Source organism: Ischnura elegans, unplaced genomic scaffold, assembly GCF_921293095.1.
Source record: "Ischnura elegans unplaced genomic scaffold, ioIscEleg1.1, whole genome shotgun sequence".
Taxonomy (NCBI): domain Eukaryota; kingdom Metazoa; phylum Arthropoda; class Insecta; order Odonata; family Coenagrionidae; genus Ischnura; species Ischnura elegans.
The window spans coordinates 1-25,187 of NW_025791742.1; the positions used below are offsets into that span (position 1 = coordinate 1).

The 25,187-nt window shown below is 40.6% G+C and overlaps 5 protein-coding genes, 1 non-coding gene and 1 pseudogene across 6 annotated transcripts; 5 read left to right on the forward strand and 2 right to left on the reverse strand.

Annotated features, from left to right (window-relative positions):
* The first annotated feature begins 781 nt into the window (after positions 1-781).
* LOC124173681 lies at positions 782-900 on the forward strand. The gene has a single exon (XR_006868696.1). It is a non-coding gene; the product is annotated as a 5S ribosomal RNA (ribosomal RNA).
* Positions 901-11,451: 10,551 nt separating this feature from the next.
* LOC124173680 (late histone H1-like) lies at positions 11,452-12,470 on the forward strand. The gene has a single exon (XM_046553083.1). It carries the CDS (start codon positions 11,611-11,613, stop codon positions 12,397-12,399), a length of 789 nt encoding a protein of 262 aa, XP_046409039.1. The 5' UTR covers positions 11,452-11,610; the 3' UTR covers positions 12,400-12,470.
* Positions 12,471-13,250: 780 nt separating this feature from the next.
* On the reverse strand, positions 13,251-13,714 carry LOC124173675 (histone H3). Its single transcript, XM_046553079.1, has one exon. The coding sequence runs from the start codon at positions 13,712-13,714 to the stop codon at positions 13,304-13,306; it is 411 nt and encodes a 136-aa protein (XP_046409035.1). The 3' UTR covers positions 13,251-13,303.
* Positions 13,715-13,875: 161 nt separating this feature from the next.
* Positions 13,876-14,285, forward strand: LOC124173678 (histone H4). Its single transcript, XM_046553082.1, has one exon. It carries the CDS (start codon positions 13,896-13,898, stop codon positions 14,205-14,207), a length of 312 nt encoding a protein of 103 aa, XP_046409038.1. The 5' UTR covers positions 13,876-13,895; the 3' UTR covers positions 14,208-14,285.
* An 842-nt stretch (positions 14,286-15,127) lies between these two features.
* On the reverse strand, positions 15,128-15,636 carry LOC124173676 (histone H2A). The gene has a single exon (XM_046553080.1). It carries the CDS (start codon positions 15,553-15,555, stop codon positions 15,181-15,183), a length of 375 nt encoding a protein of 124 aa, XP_046409036.1. The 5' UTR covers positions 15,556-15,636; the 3' UTR covers positions 15,128-15,180.
* Positions 15,637-15,722: 86 nt separating this feature from the next.
* On the forward strand, positions 15,723-16,183 carry LOC124173677 (histone H2B). The gene has a single exon (XM_046553081.1). The coding sequence runs from the start codon at positions 15,772-15,774 to the stop codon at positions 16,141-16,143; it is 372 nt and encodes a 123-aa protein (XP_046409037.1). The 5' UTR covers positions 15,723-15,771; the 3' UTR covers positions 16,144-16,183.
* Positions 16,184-22,902: 6,719 nt separating this feature from the next.
* LOC124173682 lies at positions 22,903-23,021 on the forward strand (annotated as a pseudogene).
* Positions 23,022-25,187: the final 2,166 nt, after the last annotated feature.

A 25,187-nucleotide genomic window follows, 5' to 3' on the forward strand; every position in this document is an offset into this window, starting at 1 on the left:
TCGGCTCCCTGCCAACGGACAGAGTTTTTGAAGGGGCGCACTATCGTTCGTCATTCCTCCACGTAAATGTTACGAAATCGGTTAGCATCACAGGGGCAGTAATGCCACCTCATAATCGCAATTGGGAAAAAGAGTGAAGCACGATAAGCGAGGAAGGATAACAATTTCCAATCCGTAATATAACTCGGAGTATAACCACGAATTCCTGTCTCCGTGGCAGTGTGTTGGCATTGGGAGATAGATAAATGACATAAAGAAAAATGTATGAATGTAGGGAAAAACATTTTGTTCCAAGAATGGTGAAAACGATTTTTTACACATTGCTTAACCAACAAAGAGCATAACACCGTCAAGTCCGGAAAATTTAGATGAAGAAATTGGAACGACAAGAATTATCTTTCTCAAATTAATTCCCTCGTTACGCATTACATAATCATCTTTTGCCAGAAAATTTCTTTGAAGAAGTAAATGCATCCCTTGCGTTACATCGATCATTAAACAGTCGAAACAACAACAGGCGACATTTACCAATGGATTAAAGCTGAAACGAATCGCCATTACACCAACAAGCACACCGTTACGAAAGACATTTTTCATAAACACATTTTCAAAGATGCACCAAAAGATATAACGGAATTGAGAATTGCTTAAGCATCAAGGGACTGTTGTCTGGAAATGGTAACTATTCAACAGAAACAAAAGCAGATACAACCGCGAAGAAACCAGATCTTCCTTCGATTCTCAAGTCATGATAACTTTTTGAGGATTCGGTCATGTACTCGCCAACGGCCACACCACGTACAATTCACCGGTTCTCGTTCGATCACCGAAGTTAAACTACGTAGGGCCCGGATAGTACTTGGACGGGTGACCGCCTGGGAATACCGGGTGCTGTTGGCATTACTTTTATTCTTGAACTTGTTTAAAAAAATATTTTCAATCACCTACCGCGAGCAATGCAGAGCCGGAATATGCCGCGAAAATTTCTTTTGAGAAAGAAACGTCACTATGTGAAATATTTTCTACATATTTTATTCGCGTGTTTCAAGAGTGACATTAATGTAGCGTTGGAGAGGAAAGGCTTTGGGAAAAATCCATTTTCAGTCATTACTGCAATCACTTCCTCGGAATTTATTCCCTAATGCGAGAGTTTCGTTGATTCCGATATGTGGTGAATGAGAGAAATAGGTTTGGGAATAATTTTAATTTGCATGCCACGCGACACTTTCCTTCGATCCTCGGTTATCACAGCGGGATTACATACTCTAAAGGCATGGAAATCGGCTTCCGCTTCCCGGTGTCCATTGGGAGATGGCGTGCAGAGGGTTTTTCATTGAATTATTAAAAATAGTTTAAACTACCCAAGTAATTAATAACGGTCATTTTCAGAAAAGATAAGGTTTGAAGATTGTTATCATACCATCGATGTTCAACGGTACATCTCCCTAACCATCCCACGGTACGTTTTCGCGAAAGCACGAAATTTCGATGCTCGATCAACAATACGCCATTACCTTGGCAACGAGGCAAGACGAGAATCAACAACACAGGCGTACGGGTAATGACAGCGCAGCACTCATTGACGTGGAATTAGTTACATTTCTTGGTTAAACGTGGCATTCTCGGATGGTATAATACATTGTGTCGTATGCTGGACTCATCGCCTGCCGTTTCACGGAACCGTGTCTCGGGAGGTGGTGCGCCCTAGTGGCAGTTGCGGAACTATCGGCTAGGATTCTTGCATCACGCAAGAACCTCACGGAATTTGAGTAAAAATTTTAGGTATTAAAACGCAATTTGGAAGTGGTACTCGTCGCAAACACTGTGACAAGTGTTCCCTAATGTGCAAGTGAAGTCCCCGTGTCGATGTTGTCCCCGTGTTTGTGAAATGTATGGTAGAAGAAAGGCGGCGCAAAGTGAAGTGTTGGAAGGCGACAGAGGAAAAATTCGGAAAAAAAATCCGTTATTGCGTGTGAGTGAGAAAATGTGTTAACGCGAAGATATTGGAAGTGCATACTTTCATGTGAATGTGGTAATTATGTCGTTGCATTGCAAATACAACCAATACATCATTTGTTTGTTCAGGCTGAAGTTGGCCGATGTGTAGCAGTTTGCTGATAAGAAAGGCAAATGATAGGGAAATGTGGGCCGTAATGCAGTGAATTCATACATTAATTCTTTCGATAAATTACTGATCATGTTATTAGTTAAAGGCTGGGCGTCGTTAGGGAAATATAATTTTCATGGTTAAATGTTGGAATGAGCTGTTATGTTGTCAACGCTTCGAGAGTACACAAACTGTGTCATTATGGAAATTAGTTTGTTTTATGCAATTAAACTGATCAGGAATAAGTGGTTTACCTTTCTTAGCATTTGAAAAGTTATGTGATGGAAATCGATACCCAAGGAGAGATATCATGATAGGTGAAGTTTGCAATTTGAAAACAAGTCTTAATTGTCGGGGCATTATGCAGAATAACATTGGTATTTGATGTTCGGAAATTGTAAAACTTGACTGGAGTATGCGTTTTAGGAAGTGTATCAATGGAAGCGTTAGTCCATGGGGATAGTTTGGGAATGGAATGATGATTGGGGGAATGTTGATATGTGCAGTTGTGGCATCAGGGCTTGGAGATTACATAATATGTGATATAAATGAAATTGTAATGAGTCGTGCAATGAAACTCGTCAGGAATACGTGCATTAACTCTTCCTTCATTTTAAAAGTGAACTGGTGTTAATCCGTGAAAAAACATAGTTTTGATAAGGGAACGGCAGACATTTGTGTGGCTGAGTAAACGAAATTCCAATTGTGATATTCAAAATTATTCATCAAAACCATAATTACCGAGGGATTTTGACGGGAGACGTTTTAAAACGTTCTTAAAATTAAAACATACGTTAGTGTGGAGTATCATAGCCTTAGAGTTAATAGTATCAATAATATCCTATTTTGTGCCTGACCGTTTGCTAAACCTCAACTTTCAATATCAACATTATGTCCTATAAACCGTAAAAACCAGCGGATTTCGATGGGGCTACTTTTAAAACGACAGGAAAATGAAGGCAATTATTCGTGACGAATTTCAGTGCGACGGATTTAATAGCTATAAAAATATGTGAAGCCCAGGAGCTGACAAAATGCAATTTCAATTGCCATACACAAAATTATTTATAAAAATCTTAATTACCGAGGGATTATGTTGGGAGACGTTTATAATCGTAGATAATATTGAAGCATTCATAAGTGTAGATTTTCATAGCCCTAGAGTTAGTAATTTCAAAAATATCCCATTTCAAGTGCCTGATCTATTGCAAGGTATGAATTTCCAATATAAACATTATATCTCATAAACCGTTAGAAGCATCGGATTTTGATGGGACAGGTTTTAAAACGATAGGAGAAATAAGGCAATTGTAGGTGACGAGTGTCAGTGCGATTGAATCAATGGTTTAATTAATATGTTACAATGTGTGAATGACAAAATGACATTAAATGTGTCACACTCAAAATTATTCATAAAAACCATAATTACCGAGAGATTTTGACGGGATGCGTTTTAAAACGTTAACAATAATAAAACATACGTTAGTGTCGAGTTTCGTATCGTTAGAATAATTAGTTTAAAAAATATTCCAGTAGAAGTGCCTGAAAAATTGCAGAGGCTAAATATTGAATAACAACATTATGTCCTCTAAACAGTGAAAACCAGCGGATTTTGGTAGGACAAGTTTTAAAACAATAGGAGAAATAAGGCAATTGTCGGTGACGAGTGTCAGTGCGATTGAATTAATGGTTGAATTAATATGTTACAATGTGTGTATGACAAAATGACATTAAATGTGTCATACTCAAAATTATTCATAAAAACCATAATAACCGAGGGATTTCGACGGGATGCGTTTTAAAACGTTAACAATAGTAAAACATACGTTAGTGTCGAGTTTCGTAGCGTTAGAGTAATTAGTTTAAAAAATATTCCGGTTGAAGTGACTGAAATATTGCAGAGGCTAAATATTGAAAAACAACATTATGTCCTATAGACAGTAAAAACCAGCGGATTTTGGTGGGACAAGTTTTAAAACAATAGGAGAAATAAGGCAATTGTCGGTGACGAGTGTCAGTGCGATTGAATTAATGGTTGAATTAATATGTTACAATGTGTGTATGACAAAATGACATTAAATGTGTCATACTCAAAATTATTCATAAAATCCATAATAACCGAGGGATTTCGACGGGATGCGTTTTAAAACGTTAACAATAGTAAAACATACGTTAGTGTCGAGTTTCGTAGCGTTAGAGTAATTAGTTTAAAAAATATTCCGGTTGAAGTGACTGAAATATTGCAGAGGCTAAATATTGAAAAACAACATTATGTCCTATAGACAGTAAAAACCAGCGGATTTCGGTGGGACAAGTTTTAAAACAATAGGAGAAATAAGGCAATTGTCGGTGACGAGTGTCAGTGCGATTGAATTAATGGTTGAATTAATATGTTACAATGTGTGTATGACAAAATGACATTAAATGTGTCATACTCAAAATTATTCATAAAATCCATAATAACCGAGGGATTTCGACGGGATGCGTTTTAAAACGTTAACAATAGTAAAACATACGTTAGTGTCGAGTTTCGTAGCGTTAGAGTAATTAGTTTAAAAAATATTCCGGTTGAAGTGACTGAAATATTGCAGAGGCTAAATATTGAAAAACAACATTATGTCCTATAGACAGTAAAAACCAGCGGATTTCGGTGGGACAAGTTTTAAAACAATAGGAGAAATAAGGCAATTGTCGGTGACGAGTGTCAGTGCGATTGAATTAATGGTTGAATTAATATGTTACAATGTGTGTATGACATAATGACATTAAATGTGTCATACTCAAAATTATTCATAAAAACCATAATTACCGAGGGATTTTGACGGGATACGTTTTAAAACGTTATCAATAGTGAAACATACGTTAGAGTCGAGTTTCGTAGCGTTAGAATAATTAGTTTAAAAAATATTCCGGTTGAAGTGACTGAAATATTGCAGAGGCTAAATATTGAATAACAACATTATGTCCTATAAACCGTAAAAACCAGCGGATTTCGATGGGGCTACTTTTAAAACGACAGGAAAATGAAGGCAATTATTCGTGACGAATTTCAGTGCGACGGATTTAATAGCTATAAAAATATGTGAAGCCCAGGAGCTGACAAAATGCAATTTCAATTGCCATACACAAAATTATTTATAAAAATCTTAATTACCGAGGGATTATGTTGGGAGACGTTTATAATCGTAGATAATATTGAAGCATTCATAAGTGTAGATTTTCATAGCCCTAGAGTTAGTAATTTCAAAAATATCCCATTTCAAGTGCCTGATCTATTGCAAGGTATGAATTTCCAATATAAACATTATATCTCATAAACCGTTAGAAGCATCGGATTTTGATGGGACAGGTTTTAAAACGATAGGAGAAATAAGGCAATTGTAGGTGACGAGTGTCAGTGCGATTGAATCAATGGTTTAATTAATATGTTACAATGTGTGAATGACAAAATGACATAAAATGTGTCATACTCAAAATTATTCATAAAAACCATAATTACCGAGGGATTTTGACGGGATGCGTTTTAAAACGTTAACAATAGTAAAACATACGTTAGTGTCGAGTTTCGTATCGTTAGAATAATTAGTTTAAAAAATATTCCAGTAGAAGTGCCTGAAAAATTGCAGAGGCTAAATATTGAATAACAACATTATGTCCTATAAACAGTGAAAACCAGCGGATTTTGGTAGGACAAGTTTTAAAACAATAGGAGAAATAAGGCAATTGTTGGTGACGAGTGTCAGTGCGATTGAGTCAATGGTTTAATTAATATGTTACAATGTGCGAATGACAAAATGACATTAAATGTGTCACACTCAAAATTATTCATAAAAACCATAATTACCGAGAGATTTTGACGGGATGCGTTTTAAAACGTTAACAATAATAAAACATACGTTAGTGTCGAGTTTCGTATCGTTAGAATAATTAGTTTAAAAAATATTCCAGTAGAAGTGCCTGAAAAATTGCAGAGGCTAAATATTGAATAACAACATTATGTCCTATAAACAGTGAAAACCAGCGGATTTTGGTAGGACAAGTTTTAAAACAATAGGAGAAATAAGGCAATTGTTGGTGACGAGTGTCAGTGCGATTGAGTCAATGGTTTAATTAATATGTTACAATGTGCGAATGACAAAATGACATTAAATGTGTCACACTCAAAATTATTCATAAAAACCATAATTACCGAGAGATTTTGACGGGATGCGTTTTAAAACGTTAACAATAATAAAACATACGTTAGTGTCGAGTTTCGTATCGTTAGAATAATTAGTTTAAAAAATATTCCAGTAGAAGTGCCTGAAAAATTGCAGAGGCTAAATATTGAATAACAACATTATGTCCTCTAAACAGTGAAAACCAGCGGATTTTGGTAGGACAAGTTTTAAAACAATAGGAGAAATAAGGCAATTGTTGGTGACGAGTGTCAGTGCGATTGAGTCAATGGTTTAATTAATATGTTACAATGTGTGAATGACAAAATGACATTAAATGTGTCACACTCAAAATTATTCATAAAAACCATAATTACCGAGAGATTTTGACGGGATGCGTTTTAAAACGTTAACAATAATAAAACATACGTTAGTGTCGAGTTTCGTAGCGTTAGAATAATTAGTTTAAAAAATATTCCAGTTGAAGTGACTGAAATATTGCAGAGGCTAAATATTCAAAGACAACATTATGTCCTATAAACAGTGAAAACCAGCGGATTTTGGTGGGACAAGTTTTAAAACAATAGGAGAAATAAGGCAATTGTCGGTGACGAGTGTCAGTGCGATTGAATTAATGGTTGAATTAATATGTTACAATGTGTGTATGACAAAATGACATTAAATGTGTCATACTCAAAATTATTCATAAAAACCATAATTACCGAGGGATTTGGACGGGATACGTTTTAAAACGTTATCAATAGTAAAACATACGTTAGAGTCGAGTTTCGTAGCGTTAGAATAATTAGTTTAAAAAATATTCCGGTTGAAGTGACTGAAATATTGCAGAGGCTAAATATTGAATAACAACATTATGTCCTATAAACAGTGAAAACCAGCGGATTCTGGTGGGACAAGTTTTAGAACAATAGGAGAAATAAGGCAATTGTCGGTGAAGAGTGTCAGTGCGATTGAATTAATGGTTGAATTAATATGTTACAATGTGTGTATGACATAATGACATTAAATGTGTCATACTCAAAATTATTCATAAAAACCATAATTACCGTGGGATTTCGACGGGATACGTTTTAAAACGTTATCAATAGTAAAACATACGTTAGAGTCGAGTTTCGTAGCGTTAGAATAATTAGTTTAAAAAATATTCCGGTTGAAGTGACTGAAATATTGCAGAGGCTAAATATTCAAAGACAACATTATGTCCTATAAACAGTGAAAACCAGCGGATTTTGGTGGGACAAGTTTTAAAACAATAGGAGAAATAAGGCAATTGTCGGTGACGAGTGTCAGTGCGATTGAATTAATGGTTGAATTAATATGTTACAATGTGTGTATGACAAAATGACATTAAATGTGTCATACTCAAAATTATTCATAAAAACCATAATAACCGAGGGATTTCGACGGGATGCGTTTTAAAACGTTAACAATAGTAAAACATACGTTAGTGTCGAGTTTCGTAGCGTTAGAGTAATTAGTTTAAAAAATATTCCGGTTGAAGTGACTGAAATATTGCAGAGGCTAAATATTGAAAAACAACATTATGTCCTATAGACAGTAAAAACCAGCGGATTTCGGTGGGACAAGTTTTAAAACAATAGGAGAAATAAGGCAATTGTCGGTGACGAGTGTCAGTGCGATTGAATTAATGGTTGAATTAATATGTTACAATGTGTGTATGACATAATGACATTAAATGTGTCATACTCAAAATTATTCATAAAAACCATAATTACCGAGGGATTTTGACGGGATACGTTTTAAAACGTTATCAATAGTGAAACATACGTTAGAGTCGAGTTTCGTAGCGTTAGAATAATTAGTTTAAAAAATATTCCGGTTGAAGTGACTGAAATATTGCAGAGGCTAAATATTGAATAACAACATTATGTCCTATAAACAGTGAAAACCAGCGGATTTTGGTGGGACAAGTTTTAAAACAATAGGAGAAATAAGGCAATTGTCGGTGACGAGTGTCAGTGCGATTGAATTAATGGTTGAATTAATATGTTACAATGTGTGTATGACAAAATGACATTAAATGTGTCATACTCAAAATTATTCATAAAAACCATAATTACCGAGGGATTTTGACGGGATGCGTTTTAAAACGTTAACAATAGTAAAACATACGTTAGTGTCGAGTTTCGTAGCGTTAGAGTAATTAGTTTAAAAAATATTCCGGTTGAAGTGACTGAAATATTGCAGAGGCTAAATATTGAATAACAACATTATGTCCTATAAACAGTGAAAACCAGCGGATTTTGGTGGGACAAGTTTTAAAACAATAGGAGAAATAAGGCAATTGTCGGTGACGAGTGTCAGTGCGATTGAATTAATGGTTGAATTAATATGTTACAATGTGTATATGACAAAATGACATTAAATGTGTCATACTCAAAATTATTCATAAAAACCATAATTACCGAGGGATTTCGACGGGATGCGTTTTAAAACGTTAACAATAGTAAAACATACGTTAGTGTCGAGTTTCGTAGCGTTAGAATAATTAGTTTAAAAAATATTCCGGTTGAAGTGACTGAAATATTGCAGAGGCTAAATATTGAATAACAACATTATGTCCTATAAACAGTGAAAACCAGCGGATTCTGGTGGGACAAGTTTTAGAACAATAGGAGAAATAAGGCAATTGTCGGTGAAGAGTGTCAGTGCGATTGAATTAATGGTTTAATTAATATGTTACACTCCCTGGCTGTCGACATGAAATTCCTAGGGTCAAACTCAATATTATTTATAAAAACCATAATTACCGAGGGATTTTGATGGGAGACGTTTTAAAACGTTCTTAAAGTGAAAACAAACATTATTGAGGAGTATCATAGTCTCTGAATGAATACTTTCAAAATACGCCATTTTTTGGGTTGAAAGTAAGCGAAGACTGAATTTTCAATATCAGCATTATGTCATATGAACAGTAAAAACCAGTGGATTTTGATGGGACCGGTTTTAAAACGACAAGAAAATTAAGACAAATATTCGTGACAAGTGTCAGTGCAACGGAGTAAATAGTTTTAAAAATGTGTTACAGTTGCTAATGAGTTAATCAAATTTCCATTTTCATACTCAAAATTATTTCTAAAAACCATAATTACCGTGGGATTTGGACGGGAGACGTTTCAAAACTTAGGTGTATTCAAAAAGAACATTATAGCGGAGTTCCGTAGCCACAGAATGAATACTTTGAAAAATATCCCATATTATGTGTCTGACAGCAAATGCTGATTTTTCAATATCAACGTTATGTCATATGAACAGTAAAAACCAGTGAATTTTGATGGGACCGGTTTTAAAACGACAAGGAAATTAAGGCAATTATTCGTGACTAGTGTCAGTGCGACTGATTCCATGGTTTAAGAAATATATTGTAATCCGTTGCTGACAAAAACAAATTTCCAATGCCATACTCCAAATTATTCATAAAAAGCAATAATTACAGAGGGATTTGGACGGGAGACGTTTTAGAACGTTAACATAAATTGAAACAAACATTATCGTGGACCTTCAGTGCGACGGAATTGAAAATTTCAACAATGTTCCATGCTCTGTGCCCGTCACATTGCAAAGTGTCCGTTTAAACTCAACAAGTGAGCGTGGAAACCACACTTCCGGTCGGATTTTCATGAGGCACGTTTTAAAACGTGCAGAAAAATGACAATTAATTATTTGGAGACAAAGTTCGACAGAATAATAGCTACGTTAATGCCACATACGTGGCTACTGCGACAGCGCACGATGTATTCGTCGTAGGCGTGTGACATTTCGTCATAACATGCAGATTGTCACTTCATGCATTGCAATAGGGATATGTGAAGTTCGAAAGGAATAACTCCGAAGTCGTACTCGCTCTTTTCCTTCGTAATTCCGCAATCAGACAGTGAAATGCATCGGAAATATTGACAAACGAAGTAAGTCAAAGGAAAATTGATTTGCCAAAAGAGGTAATTGTAAGAATGCCGAAACAACAAATACCACGTTTCAGGAAATAGCAAAGTTAGGTTTAAAACTTGGACGTTACCGTAGAGAGTGGAATTAATCCACAGAACAATGTACGAAAAACTAACAAAGGGAAAGTTATCGATCGGCGATGTGAAGAGTACATCTTTTCCCTTGCACGTCCGCATTCACGAATACACGTTCCTGCGGGAAAGACACATCATTTCCAATCCCGAAGTGGCGTGTGGTAATTTAAGTAATACGTGTAACGCGCTACGTCGTCACAATGTTGTAGGGAACGGTAATTCATTTTCACAAAAGTCATTCAAAATCAGCCTTCTCACACACAGAAAATCGCAGTCATCAATTTCCAGAATCGCACGCAAGACCAGAAATATCCTGCGACTCGAGTATGGAAAAGCCAGTCTCACTCGACAATCCCTCCCGTCGAGGCGTAATTTTTTTTTTCACCAACCTTTCGCAATCCCTGCCCAGGAATCAAATTCACCACATTCCCCCCCAGAATAGGCACAGAAAGCGCACGGAGTGAAACGAACGGGGCGAACCGAAAACCGTAGGAGCGTCAAACGGAGTCATTCCATTTCCTTCGAATATCACGATTCACGGCGCAATCGGAGCACTCTCGCGACATTCAGCCCCCGCCGGAAAGGGGAAACGATAATCGAGTGCCGCCGTTTGCGGAATAACGGCACGAGAACAAAAATTATGGACATTCGTCCGCTTCTCCCGGGGATCGCGGGTTCGCGGCAGCGCGAACGATCGCAGTCGCACGCGGAAAGAGTGATTTCGGCGTCGCGAAAAGGCGAGATCGAGGGAAACAGTCGCGTTTCGGCGACGCCGAAGTGGCGTCTCGATCGTCGATCGAAATCGCCGCAAACTCGGATCGAAAAGTGCAACAGACGAATGCACAACCGCGGATCGAGTCGTCGCGACACGACGCCGATCCGTCCGACAGGCACATCTTCCGACCATCGTTCTCCGTCCGCGGGGCGCCGTCCAGACCGGCGCCGGCGTACCGGCACACGCAGGAAGGTTCAGAGAAACGGCGAGGCAGGTCGCCGATCGACCACGCGAACCCGCGACGCCACGGCGACACTTTAATTATCGGGTCGGAAGGCGCGCCGGTGACATGCCGTATTTCGCTCGGGCGCCGCGGCGCCCGCGAGGTTCCGGTCGCCGACGGCGGGCCGCCCGCGCGCGGCCGGGACTGTCGCCTCGCGCGTCGAGATCGGACGCCGACGTCGGAGCCGCCGGCGCCGTCCGAAACGATAAAGTGCGAGACGAAGTCGAGTACAAAGATTCGAAGGAGAACGCCGACGACAAGTTCGACAGCGGCGAACGCGCTCCGAAATGGTACGATATCTCGAAGGTGGGAAACGCGAAAATTTCATCGCTTCATACCTCTCGTCCGAGACCATGGCAGACGCTACCGCAGCAGCCGCAGCAGCGCCCCCGGCGGCCCAGCCGTCCGGCACCGCAGCCGTCAAGCCCCTGCCCGCCGCCTCCGCAGCATCCAAGAAGGCCAGCAAGGGCGCCGCCTCCAAGAAGGCCCGCGCAAAGCCCTCGCATCCACCGACCTCCGAGATGGTCAACAACGCCGTCAAGAGCCTCAAGGAACGCGGCGGCTCCTCCCTCCAGGCCATCAAGAAGTACATCGCCGCCTCCTACAAGGTCGACGCCGAGAAGCTCTCCCCCTTCATCAAGAAGTACCTCAAGTCCGCCGTCACCTCCGGCACACTCGTACAGACCAAGGGCAAGGGAGCGTCGGGGTCCTTCAAGCTGAGCTCCACCACGCTGAAGGACAAGGCTGCACCCGCTGCAGCCAAGGCGAAGAAGACCGCAGCCAAGAAGACCGCCGCGGCCAAGAAGCCCAAGCCCGCGAAGAAGGAGAAGGCTGCCACCAAGCGGTCCGCGCCCAAGGAGCGCTCCAAGTCCGCGCCTCCTGCGAAGAAGGCAAAGAAAGCAGACAAGCCCAAGAAGAAGCCCGCAGCAGCCAAGCCAGCGGCGAAGGCAGCAAAGTCCCCATCGAAGGCGAAGAAGGCGCCCACCAAGCCCAAGGCGCCCAAGCCCAAGAAGACGCCCACCAAGCCCAAGCCCGCGGCAGCAAAGAAGGCCGCCGCCGCCCCCAAGAAGAAGTGAGCGACCGAACCTCGCAGGTTCACCGAACTTCGATGTACGCGAAGTTCAATTTAGGCCCTCTTAAGGGCCATCAAGTCATACAGATGACTATTTTCCATGCTTAAAACAAAATTCCAAACTCCTCCACCTTACCAAATAAAGTTTCAAACCTTACCCTTTCAAAGAAATGAGTAGATGGACAATATTCCTTCTACAAATCAGCTAATTTGACGTCAAATGAATGCTCGTTCCATTGATGGTTGTCAGATAATTTTTTGGCAGTAAAAATTTACCTATGAAACTAAGTTTCGAAAGACGCGTCTGCTGCAGCAGAAAGCCTGATTGCTGAAAAGAATGAAGTATTTGCGTATCACATATTTGCAACCAAGACGGTAGATTGTTGAAAACAATGAAATATTGGCGAATGTCATTGTTGCATTAGTATTTTCCGTGACAATACTGCTGGCGGAAAACAATCGTCGCGCATGGCAACATCTCCTAACGACATTTTTTGAGTTCGAGAGATTCCTACATTGTCGTAACTCGATAAAGGATTGAGTGTACTCCTGACATTGTTATTCTGATAGAACTTCGTAATTTCCGTTACTTATGAAATTTAAATTGCCATTCTGTAAAGATAGCATTTTCCGTCAGGAAACTGCCAGGTTGCCAAGCACTCCATCTGCAAAAAACATCTTTTCATTAGTTTTATTCATACCTTCCAGTATTCATTTAAACTATTTTTCATTAGTTAATTATAATTATCATTAATTACAACTTTATTAATTTTTCATTCTCTTTCAGATTTTATTTATGAAATATTATTTCATTCTCGTCGATGAAAGCAATGGGAAACAATCGTCTGTATGACGTCTAGTCCTGAAAAGGACTTTTGTTTTTGTGGCGACAAGAAGTCGACAGCGATCTAAGCGCGCTCTCCGCGGATACGGCGTGCCAGCTGGATGTCCTTTGGCATGATGGTGACGCGCTTGGCGTGGATGGCGCACAGGTTGGTGTCCTCGAAAAGACCCACGAGGTAGGCCTCGGACGCCTCCTGCAGAGCCATGACGGCGGAGCTCTGGAAGCGGAGGTCGGTCTTGAAGTCCTGGGCGATCTCACGGACCAGGCGCTGGAAGGGCAGCTTGCGGATCAGAAGCTCGGTGCTCTTCTGGTATCTCCTGATCTCTCGGAGGGCCACGGTACCTGGGCGATACCTGTGGGGCTTCTTCACTCCACCGGTGGCCGGCGCGCTCTTGCGAGCGGCCTTGGTGGCCAGCTGCTTCCTGGGGGCTTTGCCTCCGGTCGACTTACGGGCTGTCTGCTTGGTACGTGCCATTTTCCTGTCGGGAAAGTAACTGAAGCGGCCGATTTCTCGACCCAATATATTGGCATGAGTGTGTAGACTCTTACATGTGCCGAAATGTGATTGGCTGAGAGTGCGAGACCGTCGAAAGACGTTATAAAATGGAAAGCCGAAAGTCAAGCAAGCACGATTCTCTCACCGAGACAGCAGCAACATGACCGGACGAGGCAAGGGAGGAAAAGGCTTGGGGAAAGGAGGCGCCAAGCGTCATCGCAAGGTTCTTCGCGACAACATCCAGGGCATCACCAAGCCGGCCATTCGCCGTCTGGCCCGCCGCGGAGGTGTCAAGCGTATCTCCGGACTCATCTACGAGGAGACCCGCGGTGTCCTCAAGGTGTTCCTTGAGAACGTGATCCGTGACGCCGTCACCTACACCGAACACGCCAAGAGGAAGACCGTGACCGCCATGGACGTCGTGTACGCCCTCAAGCGCCAGGGACGCACCCTGTACGGATTCGGTGGTTAGATTTCCATCGCGGCAGCAGCCCATTACATCTGGCAGCTGCAGCATCATCGAATAACAAAGGTCCTTTTCAGGACCATAGAACATGCAGGATATTATTTGCCATTGCTTACACTCGTCGTAATCACAGAAATGTGATGTCATCGATAATACATGAGAACTAAGGTACTGGTTGAGTAAAGAAAAAAAAAAAATTGATGGAATTGTCACATGACAAGTTACTATTATGCTAGTAAACCAAATACTTTCATTCATATTGAAAGTTGATTGAGTAAACTGCTGAGGGACGATCAATTTGTTTCTATTTCTTAATCCAACCCATATTACCGACTTCAACAATAATGGTCACTAAGTGTTCTATTTCCGGTAGTTATTCTTACATTTTACAGCGGCACAAGCCGTTAACAATGTCGTCCATTGATAGTGTTACTTAGCAACGACCAAACGCCTTCGTCGATTTTCAAACAATTCTTCGACCGAATGCGGTGATTATGACACATTGTTATACATCGCCTATCTGTTGCTTAGAAACGCACTGCTGCCAACATATTTTCAAACTGCTACATAGCATTCGGACTTTTTGGATATCCATTCAAATGTTCCTTTTACAAGGCGAAGCTATGGTATTGCAACATGTTTTTCCCCCATCATAATACTAATCCCTTAATTACTATTCATTCATCATCACAGTTTCTCTTACTCTGTTTTTTCCACAGAGCTTTTTCTTCGGTGTTGGTATGCTTTCGTCACACTTGCTATCGTTCTATTATGTTATAATTTTCAAATTTTATAACCACTCGACAACTCGATCCACGACCTCTCCACCTGAGAAACAGAAAGTAATTTCTAGACTTTTTATGTGCATATTTTGGGAAGAGTACCAAATTCTTTGACATAGTCGTAAGACTGACAGACCTAGATGGTTTGCGGTCCTAAAAAGGACCATTTTTTTATTCTCTTCGTAAGAAGAGAACGCTTAAGCCTTCTTCTCGGTCTTCTTGGGCAGAAGCACGGCCTGGATGTTAGGCAAGACACCACCCTGGGCGATGGTGACGCCAGACAGGAGCTTGTTCAACTCCTCGTCGTTGCGGATGGCCAGCTGAAGATGACGGGGAATGATCCTCGTCTTCTTGTTGTCACGGGCAGCGTTGCCTGCCAATTCCAGGACTTCGGCGGCCAGGTACTCCATGACGGCGGCGAGGTACACGGGGGCACCGGCACCGACGCGCTCGGCGTAGTTGCCCTTGCGGAGCAGACGGTGGATACGTCCCACGGGGAACTGAAGTCCGGCCCTGCTGGAACGGGACTTGGACTTTCCCTTGACTTTGCCTCCTTTTCCGCGTCCAGACATGTTGAATCGAGTTGCTTTCGGCGGTACGGTGTAGACCTCTCGACGAAATGTTGATTACAACGGTGTCTGTGTGGCTTATACATTTTATGGCCTGCCGCTGGCCGACTGCTCCGTCTACTCGACCAATCCGGTGTCGGCGAGTCCCGACTTCACGGCATATAATAAAAATCTAGCGAAAAATTTTCATTCTCGCTGCTACGCAACGTTGGTACCAACATGCCACCCAAGACTAGCGGAAAGGCTGCCAAGAAGGCCGGCAAGGCCCAGAAGAACATCTCCAAGGGAGACAAGAAGAAGAAGCGCAGGAGGAAGGAGAGCTACGCAATCTACATCTACAAGGTGTTGAAGCAGGTCCACCCTGACACCGGTATCTCCTCCAAGGCCATGAACATCATGAACTCCTTCGTCAACGACATCTTCGAGAGGATCGCCGCCGAGGCTTCCCGTCTCGCTCATTACAACAAGCGCTCCACCATCACCTCCAGGGAGGTGCAGACCGCCGTCAGGCTCCTGCTCCCCGGTGAACTGGCCAAGCACGCCGTGTCTGAGGGCACCAAGGCTGTGACCAAGTACACCAGCTCCAAGTAAATTACTTGGTAGCGCCCCAACGGCCCTTTTTAGGGCCCTACATCATTCAGTGTGATGTTTCCATTGCTTACTTCAACGACAAAAACGAAGTTCCACTTTAAAATTCACAACGGTAGTCCATATCTCATTTTCAGTGCTCAGAAGGTCCTAATTGTTATGATTACTCCTTGGTTGCCATAGCAACAGATTGTTGATCATTCATCAGTTATTTCATTCCAACAGTCGGTGATTGTTGGCGTCGCATTGTCAAAGCGAAGTGTGACGGTGTCTCCGGGCTCTCTCAAATGTTCAAGTTCAAAAATCGTTTTTCCACGAGCATAACAGATACAATGTTCCCACAAATTAATAATTTATGCAACATTATTTTCTCTTTCCTTATCTTCATGGCAGATGTTTTTCCTTTCCCTCTATCGCGTACATGAATTTCTACTATCGCTATATGTAAAGTCCTCCGTAACGTCTCCACAGTTCCTCGTTGCATGACAATCCGTCCAGTGCGTTCAAATTTTGTCTACTTGCAGCCGCACGAGACGATCGTTAACGTTATTTCCTTGTTATGACAACAAAAGGCACTTTGTAACTCAGAAAACTGGTGGGACTGTTTCTCTTACGTCAAACCGTTTGTCCGTTATTCCATCATTTTCAGTTCACTCCATATTCCACGTTGGCAGCCCATTGTAATCCATCTTCGAAAGCCTCTACTTTGTCACGGGAGGTCCGCGCTTCAGCTGTCTTCCTTTCCGCAACATTTATGAAAACTAACTCTTACAGATCCATTTCCGAAACTGATACTTTTGAAATGGAAATTTTTTATGCGCCGTTGATGCTCAATTTCATTCCTGTATGACATTTCACTCCAAATTGTTACAAAGTCAGATAGTGAACTATCGAATCTAATCACCGAATGAGTATAACATTCTTCAAAAGCCATACATATCTTCGCCAACGGCCATACCGGACGGACGTGTCTGCGACGAGCTCCGTCGACACGCTCGAGCGCACACCGAAGCGAGACCGGTTTTCTCTCTGCCCGGCGTTTGCTTAGGCATCGCCGGGCTCCGCTGGCCTGGGAAAAGGCGATCGTGTTTTGTTTTTGCGATCTTGCGGCGCAGTTTTTGCGCTTTTAAAAGTTGTTTTTTGCTAGTGCGCGGAAACGCGACGGCGTGAAAGTCTGTCAGTATGCCGACAGAAAGAGTAGCAACAATCAAGATAAATCTTGCGGAAGTGGTTAACGATTTAACGAGCTATGAGCTCATGATTTTCCTTGAAGAAGAGTTGGGCGTGAAGGACGAAGAGATCGTCGGGATTCAGTTTGGACCATTTAAGAAGTCGGTGTTCCTCAAGATGGTAACCGAGGAAGCGATGCAGAGGATACTTCAGGAAGCGGAAGGTCTTGTGCCCTACCCATCCAAACATCGAAAAAGAGGACTCGTGAGAGTAGAGCCGGCCACGCGAAGGGCATCATACGTGAGGATATGCATGCTGCCCTTTGAGATCACCCGAGAGCAGGTATGTGGTGTTTTGGGAGACTACGGAAAAATTTTGGATTATTCTGAGTCAAGATGGGGGGGAGAGCACAGATTCAAGAAATGGAATGGAAACCGATCAGTTAAAATGATTGTAGAAAAAAACATCCCAAGTTATATTAATGTGTCTGGGGAAAGGGCGGTGATATATTATGATGGGCAGATTCAAACCTGCTCCAGATGTGGTAGCACCGAACACTTACGTATTAATTGTCCAAATTTAAATACTGTGTTAAAAAGGGGCTATAGTGATGCCGCTAAGTCAATCACAGTAGAGGAGGAAGAGGAGATGGAAGTTAGCTATAGACAAGCTGATTTTGGAGGGGAAGGGAGTGGTATTAAAACACTGGGTACAATTAAAAAGACAAGTGCAGGGAGTGAGGGCTTGGTAAATAAGGACTTGTCTCAAGAGAAAAAAAAGGGGGCAAGAAGAGGGGAAAGGGGAAAGAGGGAAGGGAGAGTGAGGAATCTTAGTGGTGTTTCGGACTCATCCTCTTGCACGAACGGTGATTTAGAAATTATAAGCAAAGATCAAAATGTCACTAAAAAAATGAGAATTGACGGGAAAAGCGTGGAATTTTCCATGACGCGAAATAAGGTACCTGGCTTTCAGAACCGCTTGGGGGAGGGTAAGGAGTCCTCGAGTGAGAAGGAGGGGGACTCAGACATTGGAATTTTCCACATGGACTGGGTCACTGGAATGGCAGGGGACGGAGGGGGAGAGAGGAAAGAGTGTGTCTCGGCCGACATAACGGGAAATCCTGGTGGTGAGAAGGCGGAGGGGAAGGGAAGTGTGTGCGGGGAGGAAAGTGCATCTGCCGTCACGCTTGGTCGACCGCGGGAGAAGCCGGGTGAGGGGAAGGAGGAGTGCGCTCTGGCCGCCACGTGCGTCGAGCTGCGGGATGGGAAGGGAACGGAGGGGGAAAAACCAGTTTGTGAGGAGAGTGGGGTTTGTGAGTTGGTCGCTGAGAAAAAAGAGCTCCGAGGCGATCAGCTGTTGAACGAGAGTGTCGAGTCCAAAACAGCTGAGAATCGTGAAGAAACGATCTCAAAAGTGGATCATAAGGATGATGATTATTGGGATAAACAGAAAACGAAAAGGAGAAGTGCTCCTATAGTCAAGGGCTTAGTTATTAGGGACTCTCAAAAGAGTCCTAATGAATAAATTAAAAGTCGGGTCCTTAAACATACGCGGTATATCCGCATTGAATAAGGTGCAGGAGGTAATAAATTGTTTCTTGGTGAACAACTTTGATATCCTATTGTTGCAGGAGGTTATTCCTGCTGATTGTTGGAGTGGTTGTATTGCTAATTGTAAAATTATATGTAATTCTAACGGTAACAGGGGAACTGGGCTTTTATTTAAAAATAATTTGAAACCTATTGATGTTTGTTTAAGCCCGGACGGTAGAATACTAGTAGTGGAATTTAAATTTGTAAAAATCATAAATGTGTATGCTCCGGCGGGCAGTAGATTGTACAAAGAGAGGAAGGAGTTTTTCTCAACTACCTTGCCTTTTTATTTAAATGGGTTCACGAAAAAGACAATTTTGGGGGGAGATTTTAATGCGATAACAGAGGCAAAAGATAGTTATAATAATGATAAAAAAATAATTTACCCGTTGAACAAAGAATTAAAAAGTTTACTCAACACTATAAACGCAGTAGACACAAATGAGCTAGTAGACGCTTCAGAAAAAATAGATTATACTTTAATCACAAGAACATATGCCACAAGAATAGACAGATTCTACCTCAAAAAGAACTCGGATATTAGCCTGGAGACACAGGAAAGCCTCTCAGTAACATGCAGTGACCATAACTTGGTCATTTTAAAAGTATCAATAAATAACAACCTTTCACATACGAAACTGGGCCGTGATAAAAAAGTAAATATTAATCTGTTGCAGGACAAAAATCTGCAAGAGATCTTTAGAAATAAATGGAGGGAGTGGAATTGCAGATTTGAACATCTAAACCCGGGGTTGAAATGGGAAATCTTAAAAACAAAATCAAGGGAATTTTACGCTCAACAGGGTATAAAGAAAATAAGGAATATTAAATCTTTGCTAAATTTTTATAAAAAAGCCCTGAGAGGCTGTCTCAGCTTAAGGGATAACCTAGAGATGGCATATAAAATAAAAAAGAAAATAGAATACCTGGAGAAAGAAAGACAGGACTTTCGCACTGTTAAAAACAGTAAGGATTATATGGAGGGAGAGAATAAATCTTTGTTTCACTTCGTGAGAGAACATAAAGAAAGAATGGAAACAGAAATAAAAAGTCTTTATAGCCCAAACGACAACATTACCTTAACAGATGAGAATGAGATAAAAGATTTTGTGTGTAATTATTTCCAAAATACGCTCTCGGTGGGCAGTAAAATTGAAAAGAAAGACTTTACCTTAGTGCACAAACTTTCTGAAGATGGAATCGAAAATATAGAAGGGGATTTTACGTTGGGGGATTTAAGGGGCGCAATTTTGGAATTAAAAGCAGGGAAAGCGGCAGGAACTGACGGCCTTGGGTCGGAATTTTACATAATCTTTAGTACTTTAATAGAAAACAGTTTATTTGAGGCCCTCACCTATAACATTAGGAAAGGTGTTTTAACAAAGTCCCAGAGAGAGGGGAAAGTAATTTTGATTCCAAAATGTAAATCCCCGAAAAATATAAAAGATTATCGCCCAATCACCGTTTTAAATACGGACTACAAGGTTTTGGCAAAAATTATAAAAAATAGATTAATGTTAAAGAGTGAAGAATTCATGCATCCACTACAATTTGCGGTTAAAACAGGAGGTGACAATATCATTACCGCAACGGGAATAATGAGGGACATTATAACATCAAAGGATACTTTAGAAGAGGGGAATCTACAGCTGATAGGGGTAGATTTTGAAAAAGCCTTCGACAGAGTAAACATGGATTTCCTCTTTGAGGTTATGAGGAAAATGGAATTTCCGACTAGTATCATAAACCTAATAAAAACCCTTTATAATGACTCCCAGGTAAAAATTAAAATTAAACCATCGGTATATACAAATTGGATTCCAGTCCAAAAATCTCTGAGGCAAGGTTGTCCTCTCTCAATGTTGCTGTTCTGCATTCAGCTAAATCCCCTGTTGGATATGCTGATGCAAAGGGGGCTGGGAATACGCATTGATAATAGAATGCTGCCGGCAATAGCATACGCTGACGATGTGACCATTTTGGCACGGGAAGCCCAGCATCATAGTATAATAAGTGAGGTTTTGGAAAAATATTGTAAGATGAGTGGAATGAATGTGAATAGGGACAAAACCAGTTTTTTAAATTTAAGAAGTGAAGGTACCTTCAGTACCAACTTTTGGAAGGAAAATGCAACAATTAAAATTTTAGGGATTCATTGGGAGAGGGATATTGGGAATACAGTAAGAAAAAACTGGGAATCCCTTAAAAATTATATGGTAGGAGAATGCTTTCGATTAAACGATAGAAAATTAAATATTTTACAAAGGGTAGCTTTACTAAATTTAAAAATTCTGAGCAAAATGTGGTATGTTGGCCACGTATTACCGCCCCCAAATGACATTGCCGCTAGCATCATAAAATACATAAATTACTTCACATGGAAAGAATATATCTTTAAAATTACTAAACAAAGAGCCATTCAGAAATGGGGTGAGGGGGGAATAGGCCTCATCGATTTCCCCAGCAAGGCGAAAGCCCTATTTTACGCTGCCATCGTAAAGACCATAGATGGAGAGAACGACTATAAAAAAGCTCTGTTAAAAAAATCGCTTAACGTGATGGAATCCACGGAAATCTTCAAAATCTATGTGAAAGATTTGAAAGCGATCATCCCAAAGATGGAAATGGCTGAGCTGATTGTTACAAAAAAGGTTTACAAATACCTAATCAGTCTCAGACAGGACATTAGCATAAAACAAAGACCAAATAAGAAAACGTGGGAAAATTTAAAAAAGGTAAATATGCCAATGGAGTATAAAATAGCGATTTTTAATGTTGTAAATGATTTAGTAATCACGAAAGAAAAATTGTTTAAAATAGGGAAAGAGTTATCGGGTAAATGTACTCAGTGTAATATGGTGGAAGATTTAAAGCACAAGTTCATAAATTGTTTAAGTGTTAGGGAAGAATGGAAAAAAATTAAAAGGGCATTTAAAAATATAAATCTATTTGGTGATGGAGATACAGATAGTTGGAATATTTTATCGTTAAACTTTAAAGTGTTCCCATCGTACAAAAATGAAGTGATAGTGTTCATAATTGGTAGATACATTTATGATATAATAAATCGAAGTGGGGAAGTAAATAAAAAGGTAAATGAAAAAGAAATTATATTTTTAAACAAGGATGCTAAAAACTTATTACTTCAGTTTTACTCCGGCTAAAATGTACTGCTTAATGTTTAACTTTAGGAAAGAAAGATTATGTATATTGTTCTTTTAAAGTGTATTACTAATGTATGAAATTAATTTTGACCCTGAAAAAAAAATGGAAACCTCTTTCCTGTGTAAACATTGGTTCATTGAGTGCTTTATATGTTCACCTAAATTGTAATATTGAATCTGAATTATGCATTTAATAATAATAAAATGGATCATAAAGACCTACCACGTATGTAGTGAGAAATTTCTTGGGGTTGGTTAAGAGACCGCGGTGGCCTGGTGGATAGAAGCCCGGCTGGCAAACGGAGGAGATGGTCGGTCGGGTGTTCGAGTCCCCAGGCCTCCAAAATATTTTATTGTGTTAATTTGTCAAGGAATGGTGTAATATATACTATAAACTTTGTGGAATGTATAATTGTTTAAAAATTTGTAACTGTAAGTGTTACAAGATAATAAGAAATTCCGGTAAAAAAAAAAAATAATAAAATTTTTGTTTCATATGACCATATTGGACTTTATAAAAAGCTCATAGGACGTGTTTTAAGTGTGAATGAATGAAAGTGACGGTGGCCTGGTGGATCGACGTCCGGCCAGTGAAGAGTGAAGTGCAGTGAGTGAGACCGGACGTTCGAATCCCCAGGCCTCCTACTTCAAGATAATAGAAGAAAAGAGAGCTAAAAAAATGGTCATAATCTGTATGAAAAGTTTTTTTATACATTCAAAATTTTTCTTTTTTTTTCTACTTTTTGTATGTAAAAAATTATTAAGGGCATTGAAGTGACTTGTATTATGTCCTATTTTGTATTGTTTTTGTTTCTGACATTAAAATATATAAAAAAAAAAAAAAAAATACCACGTTGAATACACCGGTTCTCGTCCGATCACCGAAGTTAAGCAACGTCGGGCCCGGATAGTACTTGGATGGGTGACCGCCTGGGAACACCGGGTGCTGTTGGTATCACTTTTTATTTTTTTCCCCTATCCTTATGATAACTAATTACAAGTTATTCACCACATGCATGCGTTGAAGGATGTGCATTGCATTTTCTTTCGCGTGAAATGGCAGTACTCCCACTTCCTTCAAGTGAAAGGATTGAAACACGCCACTTCAGTTTTCCCAGTTAACTTTTCCTTATCGCGCAGAACGCTGCCTTTGTGCAGTCCATGCCTTTTCTTAGGCCCATACCATTCCTTCCGTATTCTACACGTAAGTTACTTACATCGTACATACTGAAAAAAAATCATTTCGCTCGAGTAAATTCCGTAAGTATAGTAAATTACATCTCATGAAGGAAACGTCGGTGATTACAGCGAAAAATATATTGTTCCACGAACAATCGATATAACTTTTTTATTCACCACTCTTGGATAATATATTTCTGTTCCTAGGTTGATACATTCGTTATTTCATTCGTAGAGAAACCGCGCTTAAAACAGTCAAGCCCGGAAAATTTAAATACAGTAATGTAACGCCGAACAATATACTTCTCGAAATTATTCCTTGAGAGAACTGCTTTTCCTGTCTGCATTCCATAATGCTCCATTTCCAGCGAATCCATTTTTAAAATTGAATGCATACCCAAAATAATTTCGATCATGAAACAGTTGACACAACAACAGGCGACATTTACTAAGCGATGGGAGCTGAAAGAAATCGCCATTACAGTAACAAGCACACCGTTGCTACAGACATTTTTCAGAAACACATTTTCAAATATCGAGTACATGAAATAACGGAATTGAGAGACACTAAAGCACATCCGACTACTGCGGGAAACTGGCAACTATTAAACTTAAAAAAATATTTTAACTCAGCTACCACGAGCTATGCATTGCCAGAAAATGCCGAGAAAAATTCTTTAAAAAAAGAAAACGAAGGTCAATTTGTGAAATGCTTTCAACGATTAGTATTCTCCTTTTAGATTTTCTGGAAACGAAAATTAATTCATAGCGTAATAATTAAAACCCTGCTACGTGCGATTCCCTTCATTAACCGGATCGGCTATTGATCATTCATCATTCCTTTTCTTACACGTCAAAAGGTGGAAGATACAAACGACGTAATGTCAGCTGTCACTGACAAACTTGCAACAATGTAATAATTAATCTCGTCATCCGCATCCCGGGACTAGTATTGCATCGTGAGTGCTCAAAAAGTAACACACGCTGCCGCTAGATGGTGCGAGGGAGGCCACTCCGCTGTCCGGTGCCTGCCTCGCCGGGCGCGTGCAAACACAAGTTTGAACGTTCGATCCCCCGAGGGAGAGCGCACCCGGGCTATTGTTTACGACCGAGGTCAACAATGCCAATGCATACGCTGTCGAGTCCTCGGATCTTGACTGTCTCGAACAATTACTATTAATGACAGCTATGGCACATAGCCTTTTCGTCCGAAGACGCAAAGCTTGCGTCCGTTTCGCACGTAATACCACTTATAAATTCAATCTATGAACACATCATTGTAAACCTGAACATTTCTCATCGTTGGTGAATGTTAATTTTGACTGAAGGAAATTAAATCCGGGCTATGCTATTAACTGCCGACCACCGAGCGTCGCTCGGCGTATCGCATTTTATTTTCGCGTTCAAAACTAGCGGACCACTTCGACTCCCATACGAATTGAGTTCCTGCAAGTCTCGACACGCACACTGACTAGGCAGCCGGTATCGGGGGTGTCGAGCCTGGAGAAAAGCAAAACAAAATGCTGTCGTCCGAACTTGCGTGTCATGCGATGGATAAAATTGTGCTCCCGGAACATGAAGGACGCAATTTCTTTCTTTCATTGTCTCATTTACGTTGTAATGGCACGCTTGCAATCGGTTAAACGGACAAAGCTTGCAGATGCATTCGAGAAATATATTAATCGCGGAGTTGTTTCGTGAACGATTCATTACATCAATTCAATTACAGATTTATTGTAACAGTTACTCATCAAACGCACGACGTCCTACGAAGCACAATTTCGACGGCCTATCAAAGACAATGAAACGCAAACGTACGATACTTATTATCGATACTTAATTCGCAACAATAAGAATTTTTCAATGCAAGCAATTAGTAGTGGTACACTTCCCACACGCAAATCGGTGCAACAACTTCAGCGTTAGTACTTGTTCAAACAAT